The sequence below is a fragment of the Lynx canadensis genome, chromosome A3, assembly GCF_007474595.2.
Source record: "Lynx canadensis isolate LIC74 chromosome A3, mLynCan4.pri.v2, whole genome shotgun sequence".
Lineage (NCBI taxonomy): Eukaryota > Metazoa > Chordata > Mammalia > Carnivora > Felidae > Lynx > Lynx canadensis.
In genome coordinates, this window is record NC_044305.1 from 1,906,335 (window position 1) to 1,925,557 (window position 19,223).

Below are 19,223 nucleotides of genomic sequence, written 5' to 3' on the forward strand. Positions count from 1 at the left end.
TGTGAGAGTCTCCATCTGTGGCTACACGTCTTACAGGATTGATCCCCTCACATTCCGCTGCTTTGTCAGTTCTAAACCCCATCTTCCGACCCCTCTGACCAGCGAGATGGGTTTTCTGTGTGAGAGCTAGCTGCCTGTTGATGGCAGGATGAGAAGTGATCTCAGAGGGAAAGTCACATAAACAAGATCTCGCCCATTGCTGTTTCCTCCTTTCAGTTCCTGTCGGCTACTGACCACTGTCCAGCAGCTTCAAATAGTTGCAGACTTTTTTTTGCCGAGTTTATAATTGTTATTTCAGAAGTGTTAGTCTGACATATGCTACTCTACCATTACCAGAAGCGGAACTTCCGAAGTAATTACTTTCAAGGATTGTATATTAAACCTCACAATCTTCAAAATGATCATGAAAGGCTAACCAGTAGAGATGGGCACAGTAGCTGCGTCATTCACTCATTTGATAAGTCCTTAATGACACCTATTTTGTCCCCAAGGTTGTGCTTGACAGGCAGACTGTCCCTCAAGGACCTTTATGTCTAGTGGGAAAGACAGATCAATAATCATGACAAAACAGTGTCAAAAACTCTGCCACGGTGGCAGGCAATGGGGCTGCCATGCCCCCTGTGGGAGGGCCTGTGCCGGTCCTGGGAAGCGGGGTATTCTCAGAGGAGGCAGGGAGGGGCCAGGCTGGGGAGCGTCAGGTGCAGTGAGAAAGTCCTCCAGGCTGAGGGAAGGGCTCGTACGCAGGAGTCCAGGTAACCAAGGGTGTGACCAATCTGCACGTAGCCCAGCGTGGCTGTAGTTGGGTGTTCCAAGGAGCGGAGTCAGACCATGAGGTCCTGTGAGACATGCTAAGGAGTGAGACCCTGTCTTGGAGACTGAGGGAACAGAAGAAGGGGGGAAACACACACATGCCACGTTTTAAAGGGTCACCTGACTTTCGTGAGATGGTGAATAATGATCGCTTGGTCACTCACACATGAACGGATGCCTTCCAAGAGCCAGAAACTAGGTTCCTAGGCGAACGCAGTGATGACCACACCACAAGGTTACCCAGCGGACGTTTCGCAGGATAACACGGAGTCAGACTTCAGCTGGTCCCATCAAATGCATTCATGCATCTGATCAACATCTACGGAGGGTCTACCCTGGGTCGGATACGGGGTGACTCTCCGTGTCCCTGTCTCACACGTTCACAGTGCCGACCCCGGCCCAGGACACATCGCTCACGGAGCTCCGCAGAGACCCCACCCATCCGCATCCACACAGGTCAGCAAATGTTTGTGGTTGGATATGAAGCAACGTGGCACCTGTGCACAGGACGGGAGCCAAACTTATCCTGGAAAATGCGAACCGGTCCGGTCTTCTCAGCTCTCTTGGGCTGGCAGGTGGGACGCGGATTCTGGCAGTCCTTCTGAGCCCCCTGCAGCCGTGCTCTCGTGAGCTCCCTGCTCTAGAAACAGCCTCCCGCTCATCTCTCACCTTCGCCGCGTGGCTACCCTTTGTGCTAAGCGATTATGTGACCATCTCCTTTCCAGGCCTTGCTCCGAGGACAGGTTTGCACGAGCTGCTGTCTGTTAAAATACCGACTTCTGAAATTGAAGGACGCGTCTCCCGGTAGCACAGCCTTCTTCCTCATCATCTTGAGCGGGTTCCTACAGTTGCCCCGGACAACCTCTCAAGTTAACAAGTTCTGAATTTTTATTAGACTTCTTAGAAGTCGGATTTTATCCTCATTCCGAATCTTGCCAGAAGTCAAACCTAACACACACGCTAGAAAAGCAAGTGGCTTTTCAGAACCCTCCACGAAGGTACACATGAAGGAATCCCAACCGCGGTAGCAAAGGGACCAAATTCTGAATGACGGGCAGCAGGCGGCCTGCCCGCAGGCCCTCGGAGCTGGAAAGCGCTCTAGTCCTCTCCCTCTGAATCTGGTGCCTGCACGGTGCTGGGCACCTCAGCTGGCCCCAAACCGTCCCTTCCAGAGCCGGGATTCAGGAGCAGGGGAAAATCCCCTCCTGCCCCTTCCCAGAACACAGGGTCTCCGGCTTCTCAGGGGATCAGCCCGCCTGCGAGTGTCCCCCCTCGGCTCTGAAGCAGGGACAGCCCGGAGCTTCCGAGTGCTGCCTCTGTGATGTGGCCGCTCTCCCCTCCCCACTTAAATTTAGACGGCGGCCTAATTCCGGTGGGCACGCCCGCAGGAGCACTTCCGTACTGTGCCGCAGACACGCCCCGCTCCTGGCGGCCCAGCCCATCGTGGCCAGCCTTCCCTTTCCAGGGTTCTCCTCCGCCCAAGTCGCTTATTCATTCTCCCTGCATCGCAGAACTAATGCTAGTCCTTCCAAGGAAAAAGCCTGTAATTAACAGAGGCTTTTGGGGAAGAACGTTCTGCCTGCTTCTCTCCTGCCCAGTTTTTCATTTAGCATATTTTATCAGAATGAAATGCCTTAATGAGCACACAACTTCAGCTGATCCCAGCTGAACCTCAAAGTGCTCCTCGCTTGGCTTCCCGGCCCCATCAAGCTGTATTCACATTTGCTGGGACTCGGGCTTCTTTCTGGAGCAACTTCCCCCAAAACAGGGACAGGAAACTCATCAACGTCCTGCAGACAGAGACGGGGGCAGGAAGCCTCCCCAAACCCCTGCCCGGGCTAGGTAAGAGCTGAATGGGGGGAAGGGAGGCAGCCAGAGAGGAGGGAGGCAGGAAGTGAGCACATGACAGCGTGGGTGTCATACGCGTGTGCTATCACGTGGGATGGCACGGGTGCACACGTGTGTGTGTGCTTCTGCCCCGAGTTCTGACATGATCACCGGGCGTGCACTTGGAAAAGACAAATCTCTTACAGAAACTGTAAGGAGATTCTGTTTTCCATCTGCTGAGGATGCATCTCTCCATAAGATCCCAGCTCGGCTTGGGATTCCGTTCCACGGAAAGTACTCCACCATCAGTCAAGAAACTCTGAAGGCCCACCAGGAGGGGCCGAGATCTCTGCCGGGACCCTGGTGCCCCGGCCTCCACGGTGTGTGAGCCTCTGGGCGCCCAGACAGCGCCCCCCACCGGGCTTTGCTTCCATCACTCATTCAATGAACATAGTGCCTGCTGTTTACAACACTAGAGGCGTGGGAGGCCTGTGCTCAGATGCGTAAGTAGCAATCATGAAGTCACGTGGTACTAAGTGCTGTGGAAAAAGCAAGGGGGGCCGTGGGGCGAAGACGAGGCTTGGAGGGTCAGGTCTGACCTCTCGTCAGGCCACCCCTCGTCCCGTCCCCCTGGCACAGGGGAGGCGTCACAGACGAAAGGACACACGTGCTCTCACAGGGGAACCTTCCGGGGGCAGAGACGCACATCCCCTTCCCTCCCTGCACAGCTGGCCCCCGTTTCTCCGTGTCCCTTGCGATAAGGCACGGCCACACACCTGGCTTCGGCCAGGGGACTTCAGGCAAAATGAGTGCCTGCCACGGCCAGGCCTAGCCAGTCCTGCAGCCCTCATTCCGGGGCCCCGAGTGACCGTGGTACAGAGCCCCCCTCCCCCAAACCACCTTCACAGGAGCAGGAAATAACCCGTCTTGTGTTCAGTTCTGAAATTCCGGGAATGCCCTTGATAGCAGTCAGCTAACACTAACCCACACCCTATCCTTCAGCTCGTGGCCTGTTTTGGAGTGGCTGTGGCCAGCATGGAGGTGGCCCTCCCTATGGGGGCTGCTGGACACGCCAGGGTGTCCGCGGAGCGGAGGACAAATTTGTTCAAAAGCACAGCCACGGGGCGGGCCAGGGGACAGCGAGGTTGAGCTGGTGCCACCGGTTCCCTGCTTTTCTCGGTGGACACCTGAGGCCACGTTCCCGTTTCCTTCCTCGAGGTCCAGGTTAGACGCGTCAGTGGCAAGGGGGTCCTCGGGATGCTGCGGCCCCCATCAGGGCACACAGATGTCCTTGTGACCAACCCCCTCCCCCATCAATGCATCCACGGGCCGTGTGGGAGCCGAAGGCTCGGCCGGCGGGGGAGACTTGGCTATTTTGCCTCCAGCTATGACTGACCGGCCCCGAGACCACGGCGGGTCCCTCGGGTAGAAAGTACAGAGGTGTCGTCTTCTCCATCCTCCAGGAGGGGACAGGCCCTGGGAGTCCTCGCGGGTCGGGGGCTCTGCCCACGGTACCTTTCACAGCCTGTGTACAGATGGGCGCAGAGGAGGAAAGATTCGTGTGTCCCTACTAGGACCACTAACCTGAGAAACTCTGAAAGCCAGGACAGCAGAACATTCCAGAAGTGCCAGGATGCACGCACAACATCACGCGTGCACCTGCGGCGCGTGAGCAGACCAGAGCCCTCGGTACCCATCACAAGGTCGCGCACTCACTATAAGGTTCCCGCCAAGTGCCGGGGAGGTGGGCCAGGGTGCTTCCCAGACGCTGGGAGGTAAGCTGGATGTGCGCTTGTCAAACTGGGCTACATCTGGCCCAGTGCCTGTTTCTGTAAATAAGGTTTCATTGGAAGACAGACACGGGGATAGTTTACGCGTTGCCTACAGCAGCTTTCGTACCGCAAAGAGTTGAGTATCTGAACCCGAACCTGGCTGGCTGCTTAACACGGCTACTATCTGGCCTTTACAGAAAAAGCCTGGCGACCCCGGAGTCAGAGCAACTGCTTCCTACCAAGCTGATCTTTGAGCAGTGCAAAGCACGAGGCCGTAAGTAAGACTGAACCACACGACGGCAAGCCGGCTCCCCTTCCGCTTGGCTTTCCATCCTGATGACATTCAAGAGGAAGCTGCTGGTACTACGGCCTCTTGGGAAGGCTGATGTTTGCTCTTCGCCTCCCTTAGAAACAAGTCCCAGGCGGCCTTCAGGCTCTGAGGGTGACGATTACACAGCCAGACACCAACAGCTGTGTTTTCTCTGCCTTCTGCGAGTCTCGCGGTCAGCCTTCCTCGAAGCCACCAATGCCAGCTTTCCAACTGTGACCGCAAATAAAGTCTCCTCTCAGCATAATTTACATTAAAAATGAATCCCTGACAAAAAACACTAGGTAGGCGGATGACGAGTGCTAGTCAGACACGGGTCCCCGAGGGCAGAGAGGGGGCGCGCACGTGGGGGCCACAGAGCTAAGTCATCCTGTCGGTGGCCGGGGGGGTTGGCAGACTGACCTTGAACACGGGATCCTGGGACTCCACCCCCAGGTTGGGGTTCACGTCTTGAGTGTTTCGCTCAAGTCTGTGCCTGCATCACAGGGACCTCCCAACACTCAGGACACTCAAGGGCAGGAGGGGCTCTGGAAAGCCCGAGCTCCCCGTCTCACGGGGGTGGGGGGAACTGAGGTCAGAGGGTGGCTTCTCCCCACGAGTGGAAAGACTGTCCCGCGTCCCTCCTGCGCCCTCACGCGCCTGCAACACAGGCCACACTTCTGACCCCCGAGGGTGGGGGGCTCCCCCACCAAGCAATCCTGTGACACCGGCGGGGTGTCTGAAGTTTAACTGACACAGTTTATTCTGTCGCGGGCTGCGAAAACAGCAGGTGTCCGTCCCACAGGGAGGGGCTCAGTCCCGCATCGCGGCTCCCACCCAGAGGGCCCGCCACGACCCCCTCGTAGCCCAGAGCAAGTCTACTCGCTAGATTGTCATAATGAGTGTAAGTCAGGAACCCCCGATGGGTAAGACGCGGACATGCCAGGCTCCCTGCCCCTCCCCGGGCCGCCAACAGGAGGCTCTCCACACCTTGTCCCTTGGGGTTTTGTGGAAGCTGCATTACAGACTTGGTGGATTAAGTCACTGGCCACCGGCAACAGACGTGACCTCCAGCCCCTCCCCGTCCCAGGCGTTTGGGGGGCAGGGCTGAAAGTAAGGTCTCCCCTCTCCGAGTCGGTTCCCCTGGCAACCGGCAACCAGTCCCCAGTCCTTAGGGGACTCTCCAAAAGTCAGCATTATCATGACAAAAGACAACTCCAGCGCTCTCAAGGGGCAGGAAATTCTGAGGGTTTTAGGGGCTTGGTGCTTGGGGATGAACAAGGTTCTGTGGCCGGGGCACCGCGGCCATGGCGTGTGTGGAGGGGCATCGGCTGCGGGGCCCGCTGCCTTGCTCTGCTCCGTGTCTGCATTTGAAACGCACAGCCCAGCTCCCTGCGTGGGTGCAGCGGAGACAGGACAGGCTCAGCAGCCCCCGGAAGGAAGGCCACCCGTAGCAACACCCCGGCCAGTGGGGCGAGGCGCTCCCCAACGATGGGGCGCTAAACAGGATCCTCACCGTCGTTTTACCAAAGTATTGCCCGCACTGGGTTGCAATTTTCTCCAAAGGGAAGGAGGAAGTGCTAGTTGATGGCCTTGATTTTGAAACACAGATCTGTAGAACCACTTCTTCCCTTCTCCCAGGGAAAGCACCTTTGGGGAGGGGGCCGGGAGCTCGTGCACTGCAGGAGCCCTACCCCCCACTAGGGATGCAAAAGCCCCGAGTTTGGGGTCACAGTCTCCGTCCCAAGTTCCGGAACTTCCCACCGCCACCGTCATCCCCAGCACAGACACGCCGTCTTTCCACCATCCAGCGTCTTAGTCGTAATTGGCAAAGAGTGTGAGCAAAGAAGGGTGTCAGAGGACAAAGGCCATGCCCAAGTCGCCACCCTGCCCCCTTCCATCAGCACAGGCGAGCCGACCCAAGTCCGGCCGGACCCCCCCTCCCTGGAGGACGAGGCTGCCCTTCTGATCTCTGTCTCGTGCCGTCTCATTACCATCTTGACCTCTGGACACCGAGTGCAGACCATCCCGTGCTCCCACTCCAGGACAAGCCCGCCAGACTCACCTGCAAGATCCCGGAGGAGAGGACGCACTGAGCTAAGACCCTCCCCAGCCAGCAGGAGGGGTCTCCACTTACCCGCACCAGCTGCTGTGGGAAGGGCCCGCGGGAATTTTCCGGCACGTTGATGGGTGGGATGACCCAGTCTCGTTTCTGTCTCCTCAGCCCGTTGGCATTCTGGTGCTGGGGCCACGGCAACAGCGTGTCATTCGGAGGCTGAGAGGCGTCCAGACCTGCACTCGGCTTCCCTTTCTGCAGCATTAGTCGGAGGGGGGAGAGAAGAGTCAAAGAAGTCTGGTTAAGTTCTGCGCAGAGGAAAAGGCATCTGTTCAGAGAATCTGTTCTGTCCTAGATCAACACAGAGAGACTGGATGATGCTTGGGAAAGTGGCTAAGTGTTAGGGGGAAAAAGATCAAGCAACGGAAGAATGGGGAAAGAAATCACAAGGGAAAACACAGTTTATTTATTTATTTATTTTTTATTTATTTATTTATTAAAAAAATTTTTTTTTTCAACGGTTATTTATTTTTGGGACAGAGAGAGACAGAGCATGAACGGGGTAGGGGCAGAGAGAGAGGGAGACACAGAATCGGAAACAGGCTCCAGGCTCTGAGCCATCAGCCCAGAGCCTGATGTGGGGCTTGAACTCACGGACCGCGAGATCGTGACCTGGCTGAAGTCGGACGCTTAACCGACTGCGCCACCCAGGCGCCCCTATTTTTATTTTTTTAATATTATTTAATGTGTATTCATTTTTGAGAGAGAGAGAGAGAGAGAGAGAGAGAGAGAGACAGAGTTGGACCAGGGAAAGGGCAGAGAGAGAGGGAGACCCGGAGTCGGAAGCAGGCTCCAGGCTCCGAGCTGTCAGCACAGAGCCCAGCACGGGGCTCCAATTCACAAACCGTGAGATCGTGACCTGAGTGAAGTTGGACGCTTACCTGACTGAGCCACCCAGGCGTCCTGGAAAACACAGTTTAATTTAAAGTTCTTGTTTACGAAAACACACCCTAAACACAGTTGATAACGCCGGTAAACATGATTTACAACAAATCTGTCAAAGGATGGAGAGTCTCACTATATAAAGAGTTCCTACAAATCAATAAAAAATTTAAATCTTTTTGCTAACAGGAAAGGACAGGAATAGAAAGTCATGGCAAAATAAAAAATCAGTAAGCTTATTAAAAATGTTCACACCTTCCGTTAATCAAATGAATGCAAACTGAAGTAACGTACTCTCTTCACCTATCAAACTGACAAGATTAAATGAATGGATCTTCAGTCCTGTGCACTGTGCCGTGTTAGTCGGCTCAAGCGATGTTTGAGGGTGTTGGAGCCGGCGTTAGGCAGACCCGGTGTCTTGTGTCTATGTGCACCCTAAGGTCCACTGACTCTGGGCGAGTCGCTCTGTCCCTCCAAACTCCAGCTGCTTTTATAAAACGGGGCTGGCAATAACAACACTGATTTCAGAGGGTTGCTATGGCAACTAAAGCCATCAGAGCCCCTGCCTATGGGGCAGCCACTGGGACTGGATGGTGGCTGAGCCCTGACCGGATGCTGCTGGGGGCTAACCACAGCCTTCTGCTGCTTTGGGCCAGTCCGTCAACAGCCTCAAAAATGCTCCTTGCTGTCAGCTGTACATCAATTAAAAAAAATTAGGAAAAAAACCCCCAGTAGCTCCACAGCTGGAGATCTGTCCCCAAAACACTACACGCAAACAAACATCTCCATATAAAATGTTCACTGCAGATGTTTTTGTAATAATATTATGGATATTATGTATACATCAAGTAATGAAAATAATCGGAAAAAACCTCTGGAGATCTGATAGCCGCAAATAACAGGCAAAAACATTTTTTTAATGTGTATTTATTTTTGAGACAGAAAGAGAGAGACAGAGGCAGAGCGCGTGTGGGGGAGGGGCAGAGAGAGGGGGAGAGAGAATCCGAAGCAGGCTCCAGGCTCCGAGCTGTGAGCACGGAGCCCGACGTGGGGCTCGAACCCACGAACCGTGAGATCATGACCTGAGCCGAAGTCGGACGCTTAACCGACTGAGCCCCCCAGGTGCCCCTAAATTGTAGTTAAATGCAGAATGCTATGTTTGTATCTTGGGATATTACAGAGTCATTAAAAGCTACCCTTTGGAGACGGGGACATGACGAATGTCCATCAAATAATGTAAGTGGAGAATGGCAACAGAGTATACACGTAGCACAAGTCCCTATTTGTGTGTGTGTGTGTGTGTGTGTGTGTGTGTGTGTAAGGACACAGAAAAGACCGGAAGGAAACATCAAAATGTAAACTTTTGTTTTCTCTGCTCACCAGGGAGCTTTCCCCAAGTTTACTTTATTCCTTTTACCTTTCTATATTTCTGAATATTGCAACATGTATGACTTTCTATATTAAAAAGTTTCTATATTAATTTCTAAATTAAAGGAGCCACAGCAGAGCTTCACATACACACGCGGTGTCTGCGGACCCTCACGTGTGCGCCCGGCGTCTGTGCGGAGCTTCGAGTACGCACGGTGTCTCTGGGTGTGCCACCTCCTTGCTCCTTTTCCGGGTGCCCCGGCACTGTTTTCATGGCTGGTGCTCGTTTGACTCTGCTTTGGAGCCAGCTGCACATCACGGCTCACAAGGCAAAGACAGACCTGGAATAGGACAGCCCACGGCACCTGGCCACAGTCCACCCGCCTCTAGCCACGGCGGGTCCCACCCTCTGCCAGCAAGATGGGCCTGGGTGGTCTGAGCACTGCCGTCTGTGGACCCAGGACCTTGCCCACTTTTTTTTTTTTTTGCAAAAGAACTGCTTAGAAATAAGTTAAGTACATGTGGACAAAACTGCCTACTTGATGAAAAGGTAAACTCTTCCCGAATCCACGGGCAATGCCACATGGACAAGACACAGGGGAAGGAGAGACCCCTCTGGGACGCCCCCCAGGCCCCAGAGGACTCCCGGCCCGAGCTCCTGCAGTCGAGCGTTTGAGGCAACTAAAACCACAAGCCTTTCGTCCACCACTCCCCACCTTCATCGGAGAGGGGCCACGCGAGGTGTGCACGTCCCCGGGGGCCTTGACTTCTGTTCACGTCAAACCAATGGCTGCTGTGACTCATCTTCCGGCTCTCAGGATGACACAGCGATGGGGCCGCATCCTTACTTTCCTCCGTGAGCTTCACAGAGAACCACAGAACCGCTTTCAGAACGGTCCTGGCCACACACGGTCCCCTCACAGCCCGGGCACAGACAACTGCCTTCCCTGCCCATGAGTAGCTGACGCCTTGTGGGCCGTGAGCGTCCCTCGCGGTCTCTGCCTGAACTCCCCTCGCCGACTCAGCAGGACGTGTCCTCAAGCCCACTTTCCTAGGGAGGCACAGAGGGGGCCTCAGAGAGGCCGAGTCACTTCAAAAGGTCACACAGCTCAGTGGGCAGGGACAGGATCTGAACCTGGGAGTCAGACCTCAAGACCGGAGCCCCTGGCTGAGTGCCACCCCTCACTCGTGGGTCTCGTTGCCTGGAGGTCACATCCCCTTTACCCGACCTCAAGTCATGTGTGCGGAGGCCCGGCAGGAGTCAGCGTTCCCGGAGAATTGCCTGCAGTCTGTGTTAAGGAGCCGCCAGGTGACTGATGCGTTCCACAGCCCGGTCTGGGGGCTTCTCAGCTCGCAGCTAAATAGTTCGCCTGTCCCCGGGCACCTGCCCCGGGAGGAGGGACAGGGTTAGTGTTTGTTCTTAAGCGTGTCGGCTTGAGGGCAGCCTGCCGGACTTGGAGCCTTGCACGAGATGCCAGGGAGCCCCGGCCACAAGCACAGCCGGGGGAGGGGGTGCTGGCCATCTGTGGCTCCCCTGCTGTCTCCCCCAGTGACGGTGCGGAGAACACAGGTCTGCCCCACCGGCAAGGCTTGGGCGCCAGCAGGCAGAATGCTCACCTGAGTCCTTTGTATTTCAGGCTCGGGGTTTTAAGGAGTTTTCATAAAGCTGCTTTTTTTTTTTTTTTTTGAACTGCTTTATCTTCATTTGCTGAGGACGAGCTTGCATGGCGTTAATTTCCCTAGTGTTGTTTAAATAAATTGCACATATTTGCTACTATTTTAAAGCTGTGAGACACATATAATAACAAAATCTGGCGAAAATCGATGCCAGACCTGTGCAGCCTCAGCCTGGAAGACACGCCCACGTCTCCGGGCAGAAACGTTGGTGCAGATGATCGGTTGCCCCCCTGGAACAAGCGTGCTGTTCTGACACGCGGTCACCCTGGGCCCACTCGGAACACGGCGCCTAAACACCGATGCACAATTGCGCTAGTTACAAATAATGCTTCCAGTTACTCTCAAAAATATTTCCTAACGGATGACACCCGCGGATTTTCCCAACGCGCTCCCGAATTCTGTATTTCTGAGTAAATGATGGCCGGGTGCCGGACAGCGGAGTGAACGTGACCTCTGTGCCACTGTTACTAGAAATTATATATGTGCGTGTGCACATACAGGTGTATATTGGTGCGTGCGTGTGTGCGCGTGTATGTGCAATGCACGCAGGTACGTATATGTGTGCACGAGTACATGCATACACGTGTACGTGCGTGTGTGTTTGTATGCTGTGTGCGTGTCTATAACACTACAATTTTCCCAAAACCGACAGCCCGGCATCATGATAGGCTGGCCACACCCCATCACTGGGTCTTTACAGTCTCATCCAAGCTAGAAGGGTCATTACTGGCAGGGATGGGGGGGGTCCTCGCTGCTGAACTGACCATCGGATCCGGCCAAGCTCACACCTGCACATGCGGAGAACAAAGAGCCCCGAGGAAATCACTTGGTCCTGCTGTCCTCTTACCGGATGCCCGAGAAGGTGTGGTTAAGAGGTTAACTTCCTGGAGGCGCGGACAGCTTGTGGACGCACCCCGCCCGCAGGGGGCCGAGGCATTATTTTGGCCCCACGCTGTGGGTGCTGCCCTGCCCGGGAGGTCGTAGGGCTTCACGGCCACTCACTCAGCACAGAGCAAACTCAGTGGACAGATGTAAACGTGGGGTTCCCCATGCTTCCTGAGCGCCGAGTAAGTGACCCTCAACCTCCACCCTCAAGTGCTCGTGTGGAGTGGCAGGCCAGGAGCCCTGATGACAGTGATGGCTGTCACGGGTCATGGGGGCGCCGTGGGCCCAGGTAATCTCCGACTTAGTCCTCAGGACAGCCACACTCTCCATGGGACAGTGACCAGCACGAGCCAGGAACAGGCGGGCTCGAGCTGGCGCTGCAATTCAGGCCGTCTTGGGAAGGCACAGATGCTTCAGGGGGATATTCTACCTGAGTGGGGTACTGAGGGGTGAATAGGAGTTTGTTGTCGGGAGAATGAGTAGCCAAGAAGGGGGCGGATGTGGACGCAGGACGGTGTGGGTGCCTGAAAAATCAGGCAGATGCCCTCGTGGAATTCAAGGGCTGTCTGGGGCCTAGAAATAAAGTAGAATGGGGGGCGATGTTGCGGGCTTTCGGGGTCACAGGGCTGGCCCGACACGAGCTGCTCTTCACCGGCCCTGCCGGTATTTGTTTGACCCCTGCACCCCCAAGCCTTGGTTCCTCTTCTGTGAAACGAGGAGGCCCTTCCCGGGGGGCAGTGTGGGTGACAAGGTGACACTGAGGGCACAGGGCAGATGGCGGGGTTTCAGCCCTACTGTCAGGCTCAAGGCGGGGAGAAGAAACCCACGAAGGGTCACGCCGGAGGGGGCTCTGCAGGCTGGACTGGACTCCCAGGGGTGCAGAGAGAACAGGGTAGGGGGGCTTTAGCCTGGACACCTGGGGGTGGTGGCTTGGCCTGGAAGGAGCCCCGAGTGTTCAGAGGGGCAGGTGGGCTTAGGACTGTCCCATAACCTTATATCCCAGTTAAGGAAACTGAGGCACAAGGAGGAGAAGGAATGTGTCCAAATTGCCTAGTAGTGAGGGCGGGGCTGAGCCAGGGGGCGGTGGTGGGTGGGGAGGGGGGGGGACAGCCCAGGGAGGAGACTTCCTGGATGCTGGAGGCAGGGTTTGGTGTCCCTGGATGGGCCCATCCCAGAGCCCTGTCCGGACATGGGCAGGCGTGAGTGTCCACCTTGGCATCGAGCTTGGCACGCCATCTGCCACGGTGGCCTCCCCCAGGCGGGCAGGGCACTACCCCCGGCTGCGGGATGGATGGGCTCCCTGCCCTGGATTAGGGTACGACTGGGTGGGGGGGGGACCCCCCACCCCTCACTACCTGGGCTGCTGGTCTCCCTGGCCACACGGATAGAGCCCCACCTGCCTCCCGCCCCACCCTCCCCTCCCCTCCCCTCCGAACACCCCAGCCACACCCCTGCTCAAGGCTGCACACTCTTGGTGCCCAGGTGCCCCAGGCACAGCCCACCCCGCCCCGAGCACGTACGGGCATCTCCCAGAAGGGGCAGGTGAAGGGTGTGGAGCCCGGCCACCTGGGGAGACGTGTCTCGCGGTGCAGACACACAGAGCCACACTCTCACTCGTGAAACCCTAAATCCGCTATTTCTTAATTAGCTTTATTCACGAAGTGTTTCCCGTTTCCGATCGCCTCTCCCCGCTGAGTCTGAATCAGCAGTGCTCTGGACTGGATTCGTTCTGCTGACGTTGCTCTGGGACCGGGATTTAGGGGGACTTTCTCAGGCGGGCGTCCCAGTGCCGGGAGTGGGGCCTCGGGGGGTCGCTTACAGCCTCTGGGCCTTGGTCTCCAGGCTCACGGGGCTGGATGAGCTCTGTGCTTTGGGGCCACCTGGACAGCTGGGGTGCAGGGTGTGGGCTGAGGCCCTGACCTGGGGGGGTCAGCCTCACTCCACGACTTGGGGAGGGGTCATCCCCCTGCTGGGCTGGAGTCTGGACTCCCTGTGTCAGCGGACACCGACTTCGAGGAGACAGAACGCCATTCTGTGTTTGCACAGGCCGTGGGGCTGGTCCCTTTGCAGACGGTCTGTGGCACCTGGGGGCCTGGGGGACCCAGGACTGGTGGCCTTAAGGTCCCTCCAGGCCAACCTGTGTGGCCCTGGCAGGTCCCTCCTGGCAGGCTCTCTGGGCAAGTCCCAAAGGCAGGTGTCCTCTCTTCCTAGGGATAATGTCACCTGGCCCTTGCACTCAGCACAGGGGTTGTTATTTTAGGGAGAGAGGTGGGAGGTAATGGACCTGAGAACAGAAGGACGGCCCGCCAAGGACCGCAGCCTTCCATTTCAGCGAGACCGAGGCCCCCGAGTTCACGGGCAAGCTGCATGTTAGAAGAAACCATCCTTTCCACCCCCAAGCCCTGCCCGTCCCAACCTGCACCCCAACAGCCACCTGCGAGGCCGTCTCCCCAGGCGGGCTTTCCCCCCACCGGCCCCTCAATCGGCACACTATTCTCCCACGCTCCCGGCAGCTCTGTGCCGCCCGGTCCTGCTCTCCGTGCACCAGAGGGCTGTTCTCTGTGTCTGACTGTGAGTGTAATTGAGTGTGACCTCCAGGTGAAGTCTTCAGGGATTCCTCAATATGAGGAAGAAGCTGGGTCATTTCCCTCCATCATCAATTCACCAGCGAAAGGTGAATAATGCAAAACTGACCTGAGGCAGGATTTAAATTATCGCCTTTTTTTTTGAAAAAGGAGAAAAAAAAAAAAAAGAAAGAAAAATCGTGCCAGGGGAAGGCTATAATCATCCATACCTCCAATCGACATGCAAAAGGTTATAATTCATCACATTCTTCTATTATCTAACCATTCACCTGTTAGGGGCATAGAATTATTAAGCCGAGCGTGAGCACTGGCTGTAAGTAAACGGGCTGACTCATAAAACATCAGAGGTGAAGGTAAACAGGGGGCATAAATAATCAAGCGTCCGCCTTCGGGACAGAATCTCCAGGTGTCTCCCTGGGGTGACTTCCCCACCGTCTTGGCTGGAGGTGGGCATCAAGCGGTGAGTGTGTGAATACGTGACAGCGTCCCTTTTTCCTTGCGACAGGGATGCAGACGGCAGGTCCCGCCACACCCCCTCCTGACCCAACACAGTGGGCTCTGCAGGGGGGGGGGGGGTCCAGGGGTCTGCACGGTGGACATGCTCGGCGCAAGCACCAGCCCCACAGGGCGTAGACACGATGCCCAGCGACACTAGAGAAACAGCAGTGTGTGGGCAAGGCCAAGAGAAGAGCCTCTTGAACAGACAGGCGGGGTGGGAGGAGCCCAGTGCAAAGCCCGGGCTCTGGAGCACAGCCGGGACTGCGCTCGCTCCCACGCACGGTCGTCGGGCGGGGACACTTGGCGCTTTTGCAAAGTGCGATGGGTACAGAGGGCGTGGGCCACTCTCCGGAGCCGTGGCTCAGAAGTCACTCCTCCCAGGAGGCGGCACAAACCCGGGAACGGCTTCAACATTCCCACATGCCAGATCCCAAGGGCTGTGTTTCTAAGGGGCGGCCAGCAGCCCCGACCCCTGAGGGTGGGGTCCCAGGCGACAGACAGCCTGACGTCCCCGACAGCCCAGCCCACCCCGTCCTCAGGTCCTAGGCCAGATGCTCCCTTCACACCTCAAATTCCTTCCACTTTGAGACAATGGAAACATTTTCAGTTCGTTCCTTGTGGGACGTGCCACGTGGGTGCGGTGTCTGATGTCCTAGACACGTCTTCTTAACCAAGGGGGTCCTGGTCGGCATCCCGAGGCGTGCCCACCCCCTCCCCCTTGGTCTGCATTCCCCGAGTCGGTGCCTCCTGGGGAAGGTCCCCGGGCCACCTGATGTCTCTGACCGGCGGTGCAGCCCTGCGGACCCCTGTCACCCCCAGCCTCCTGGGACAGGAACATCTGCACTCACGGGATGGAAGGCTCTGGGGGCCCTGGTGAGGCCGCGAGCTTCTCTTTTTCCAAAAATAAACCGGCCCTTCCCTCTCATGACACTGAGCAATCTCCAGAGAACGCAGCTGGTACGTCTTTCCTTTTAGCCAAGCTGCCTCCGCTGGGGTCCAGTATGGGCTCCCGGGGCACCTGTGACCTCTCACGCACAGAGTGACCACACGCCTATTTGCACAAGCTCATCCGACCGCTCTCGGGTGGCCGATCTCAGCCATAAACACGAGACTCAGGGGCAGCGGTTCCAAGGTGGCCGGTTACACAGGGGTCTGCGGTCGGGGGCTGAGTGGGGTGTGACGTGCCATCCTGCACCGTGAACTGGCCCTACCTCTGACGGCGCGAGGGCGGTGGGGGTCTATCCCCTAAACCCAAGCGTCGCTTCTGCCTCTGCCTCTGGCTCACGGCCCCTCCTGATTTCACTGCCTCCCTGCGGCTCTGGGTTACAGGTGCATCCATAAATAGCGTGCCCCCCACCCAAGTGTCACACGTGGCACTGACTTTCACCGAGGGCAGTTAGGTTCCTAACGAAAGAGGCACTCAAGTCTACACCAATCGTTCACTCCTCTCTTCCTACTTCCCGTTCGACGTGCATTTGAAAACCGGTACATGTCCACCTGCAGGCACGTATGTTTAAAATAGTTAACTAGGGTAGTGTCTGCACCCTTCTGGCTGGTTTCCATGGTAGCTAAGGATGGACAAAGTAAAGTGGTATTTACCAAACACAAAATGAAACAAGGGAGACGCATCCCCGTTCTCCAGCAAAGAGAACACGCAAGCCATTCTAAACACACATTTGCATGAGGTTGGTTCCGAGAGGTGCTTAGTGGAGTCTCTTTCCGCGACACTGCTGCGTGGAAGAAGGCGCTGTCTCCCCCATGCACCGCTATGGTATTCCTCACTTCCGATCTCTTCTAGGAAGGGGAGGGAGGTCGTTTTGAAAACTCCCACGGAGAGCGTACAAAGAGAGGTCTCCTGAACAGAGCAGCATGGTTGTGCCTTCAAGTATCTATCTGGGAGGAGAGTCTTAGTGACGGTGACAGTGGGGGGCCCCCTGGCCTCGCTCAGGCACGCCCAGGCCACTTAGGGAGGGAGGGGCTGGTGCAGCCCTCGCTCACACCTGGCCAGGTGGGGGTCCTGGCAGGTGTAGTGACCGGTCCCGTCATGCAGCTGCAGCTGGGCCTGGCCCTCGGCCCCTCTCTGCCCTGTGGCCGGTAGGGCGAGCGTAGACACCGAGGGCGGTCCTGACACCCCCTCCCACCGGGGTCAAGCAGGCCGCCGAGGTCGGGGAGTTGTGAGCGGCCCTGCGGGAAAGAGTTCAGTCACCGCTGCTCAGGGACTTTTCCCGTCGGCGCCGTTTTGTTGGGAAGGTGTCATGCTGTTCCCAAGTGGGGTCCAAACCACATTTCTCTTCACGAACGCCTCAAAGCTCGCCCTTGTCCCCTTAAGCCTCGTCTCCCCCCCACAATGAAGACACGAGACAAACCCGAGAGCAGGCGAGATGGGCAGTCTGTGTGCAGACATCATGCTCGCGGGCCATGATGAGGATCCCCATCCGAGCACAGAAGAGGACAGGAGACCCCACAACGTCCAGACAGGCCCTTGCGTGCGGGCGTGTGCGTGCGTGCCCTCGGCTCACTGCTGCGTGCCCGGCCAGCCTGCTCACCGTCCCCGCCTCCCCAGCTGGCCCACGGCCCCCAGCGCCCGTCTCCAGACCGGGGCCTGCACACCTCGGCACTGCCGACATCTGGAACTGGGTCATTCTCTGGGGTGTGGCCGTCCTGTGCATTTGTAGGGGGCTGGGTGGCAATCCTGCCCCACCCACTCGATGCCAGAAACACCACCCTCCCCCTGCTGTGACAAGCCAAAATGCCTCGAGTCTTCTCTGAACGCCCTGGTAGAGAACTTGCTCTAGAGAATCACGAAAGTTGTTTGGTTACAAACATCTTACATGGGATTATTCTTCCGTTTATAGGAAAAAATACGATCGCGGTAAAAAAACCAAATGAAATTAAATCAGCAAGTTAAGCCAAACTGTGTCACTTTTTCTGGGAGCTGTTAGCGGTGGAACCGAATGGACTCTCGCACACGGGCGTCAATGGGTGAGAAAAACGGTCAGTTTCGCCAGCGTCGAGGATTCTGGAAGGCTTCGGTGAGGACGTGGGAAGGGTCTGACGGAGAGCCTTAACTCAAGCCGAGGTCCCGTTACGTTCCCCCCGAAAGGCGCCTGGGGACTCTGGGCCTCCAGTCTATTCCCAGCGTCTACCGCGGACGTGGGGCCCACGGGACGGGCTCCAGGCCACGTCAGCGCCCCGCCGACGGGTTTCAGGTTCACAGGTGTCCCTGTCCGTGCTGGGGGCTCTTGTCGTGGCGGAAAGTGCCCGTGACCCCGTCGCTGTTGTTTTCACAAACAACTTCAGGAGTAAGGATTGTGTATTTAACCAAATACCAAATGGGAGCCCAGGCCTTGGAAGGAACCAGAAACCTGTGCTGGTCTGGAAACCCGGTTCGATTTTCATCTGAAACAGCTACAGGAGGGCAGCGTGGACACCTCACGCCCCACACTTCTGGGGGGGGGGTTCTCTGCAAGGCCCCCAACACGCTCACGCACACACACTGGCCCCATCAAGAGCCACAGGCCCCGGGGCGGGCGAGGGTGAGCAGGGCACACATGGGCACGCGCGTGTCTGCAGGGCTCACGGTCGCAGGCGTGCACGCCGTCTCCGCCCACCTGGCCCCCGGGGAGGCAGCGCACGGAGAAGCGCCCCGAGTGCCGGCGGCCCCGCAGCCCAGGCCTGGTGGGGCCGAGACGGGATTCTTCCAGAGGACGGAGAAGCCGGGGTGGGAGGAGGCCTCGGTCTGGAGCGCCGGCTTCTTCTCGTGTTTTAGGGCTCAGCTCAGACGTCACCTTCCTGAGCCCCGGACACAGCAGCGGCCCCTGCCTGCTGCTCAGCCCCCACCCCCCCAATTCCCGGTGGTGTCCCCGCCTCACAGGACAGAGCCTGCGGCAGGGTGCTGTCTGGTGGGGACGCGGCAGCACTCCGTCGTCCTTCCCCCGGGAAGGGACCTGACCTGGGACCTTTCTGACTGCCTCCCCGGAAGCCTCCTTGCCTGGCCTGGCAGTGGCCCTCCGTGTGGGGTCCACGGTGCCGTGCAGATCAGCAGCGAGCCACCCGGACTTCTCCGGCTCACTCCCCATCAAGTCTCGCTGACACGGTGCCTGGGACAGTGTCCCTGCTGGGTCTGGCCGGGCACATCATGGGGGCTCTCGCTGGCTCTGCAGAGGCCCTGTCACCACCGCCCTGCCCCCCCCCCCCCGCCCCCCCTCTGCAAAAGGAAGGGTTGACCCGGGCACCTGTTCAGGGCCGTTCGCAGCCTGAAACATCATCTACATTTGACCTTCTCCCTGGTGCCTCCCGCTCACCGCAGGCCGGGAGAGGCAGGGTCGGGGACAAGTCACACTTGCCCCGAGGGCCCTTCTCCGAGACCACAGACAGACAAGGAAGCCGAGAGGCACCTTCCACCAACGAGAACAATCGCTGCGCCCTTCATGCCAACAAACGGTTAAAATGCCGTGAGTTTGAGAAGGTTTGCTCGCCCCTGGAGACCCACGGGC

At 57.4% G+C, this 19,223-nt stretch overlaps 1 protein-coding gene across 1 annotated transcript in view; it reads right to left on the reverse strand.

Moving 5' to 3' along the window:
• CDH4 (cadherin 4) overlaps nucleotides 1-19,223 on the reverse strand; it is a 540,404-nt gene that overhangs the window by 128,063 nt on the left and 393,118 nt on the right. Inside the window, exon 4 of the mRNA XM_032592549.1 lies at nucleotides 6,854-7,027. Coding sequence (XP_032448440.1) covers nucleotides 6,854-7,027 — 174 coding nt within the window. The remainder of the gene's footprint in view (nucleotides 1-6,853; nucleotides 7,028-19,223) is intronic.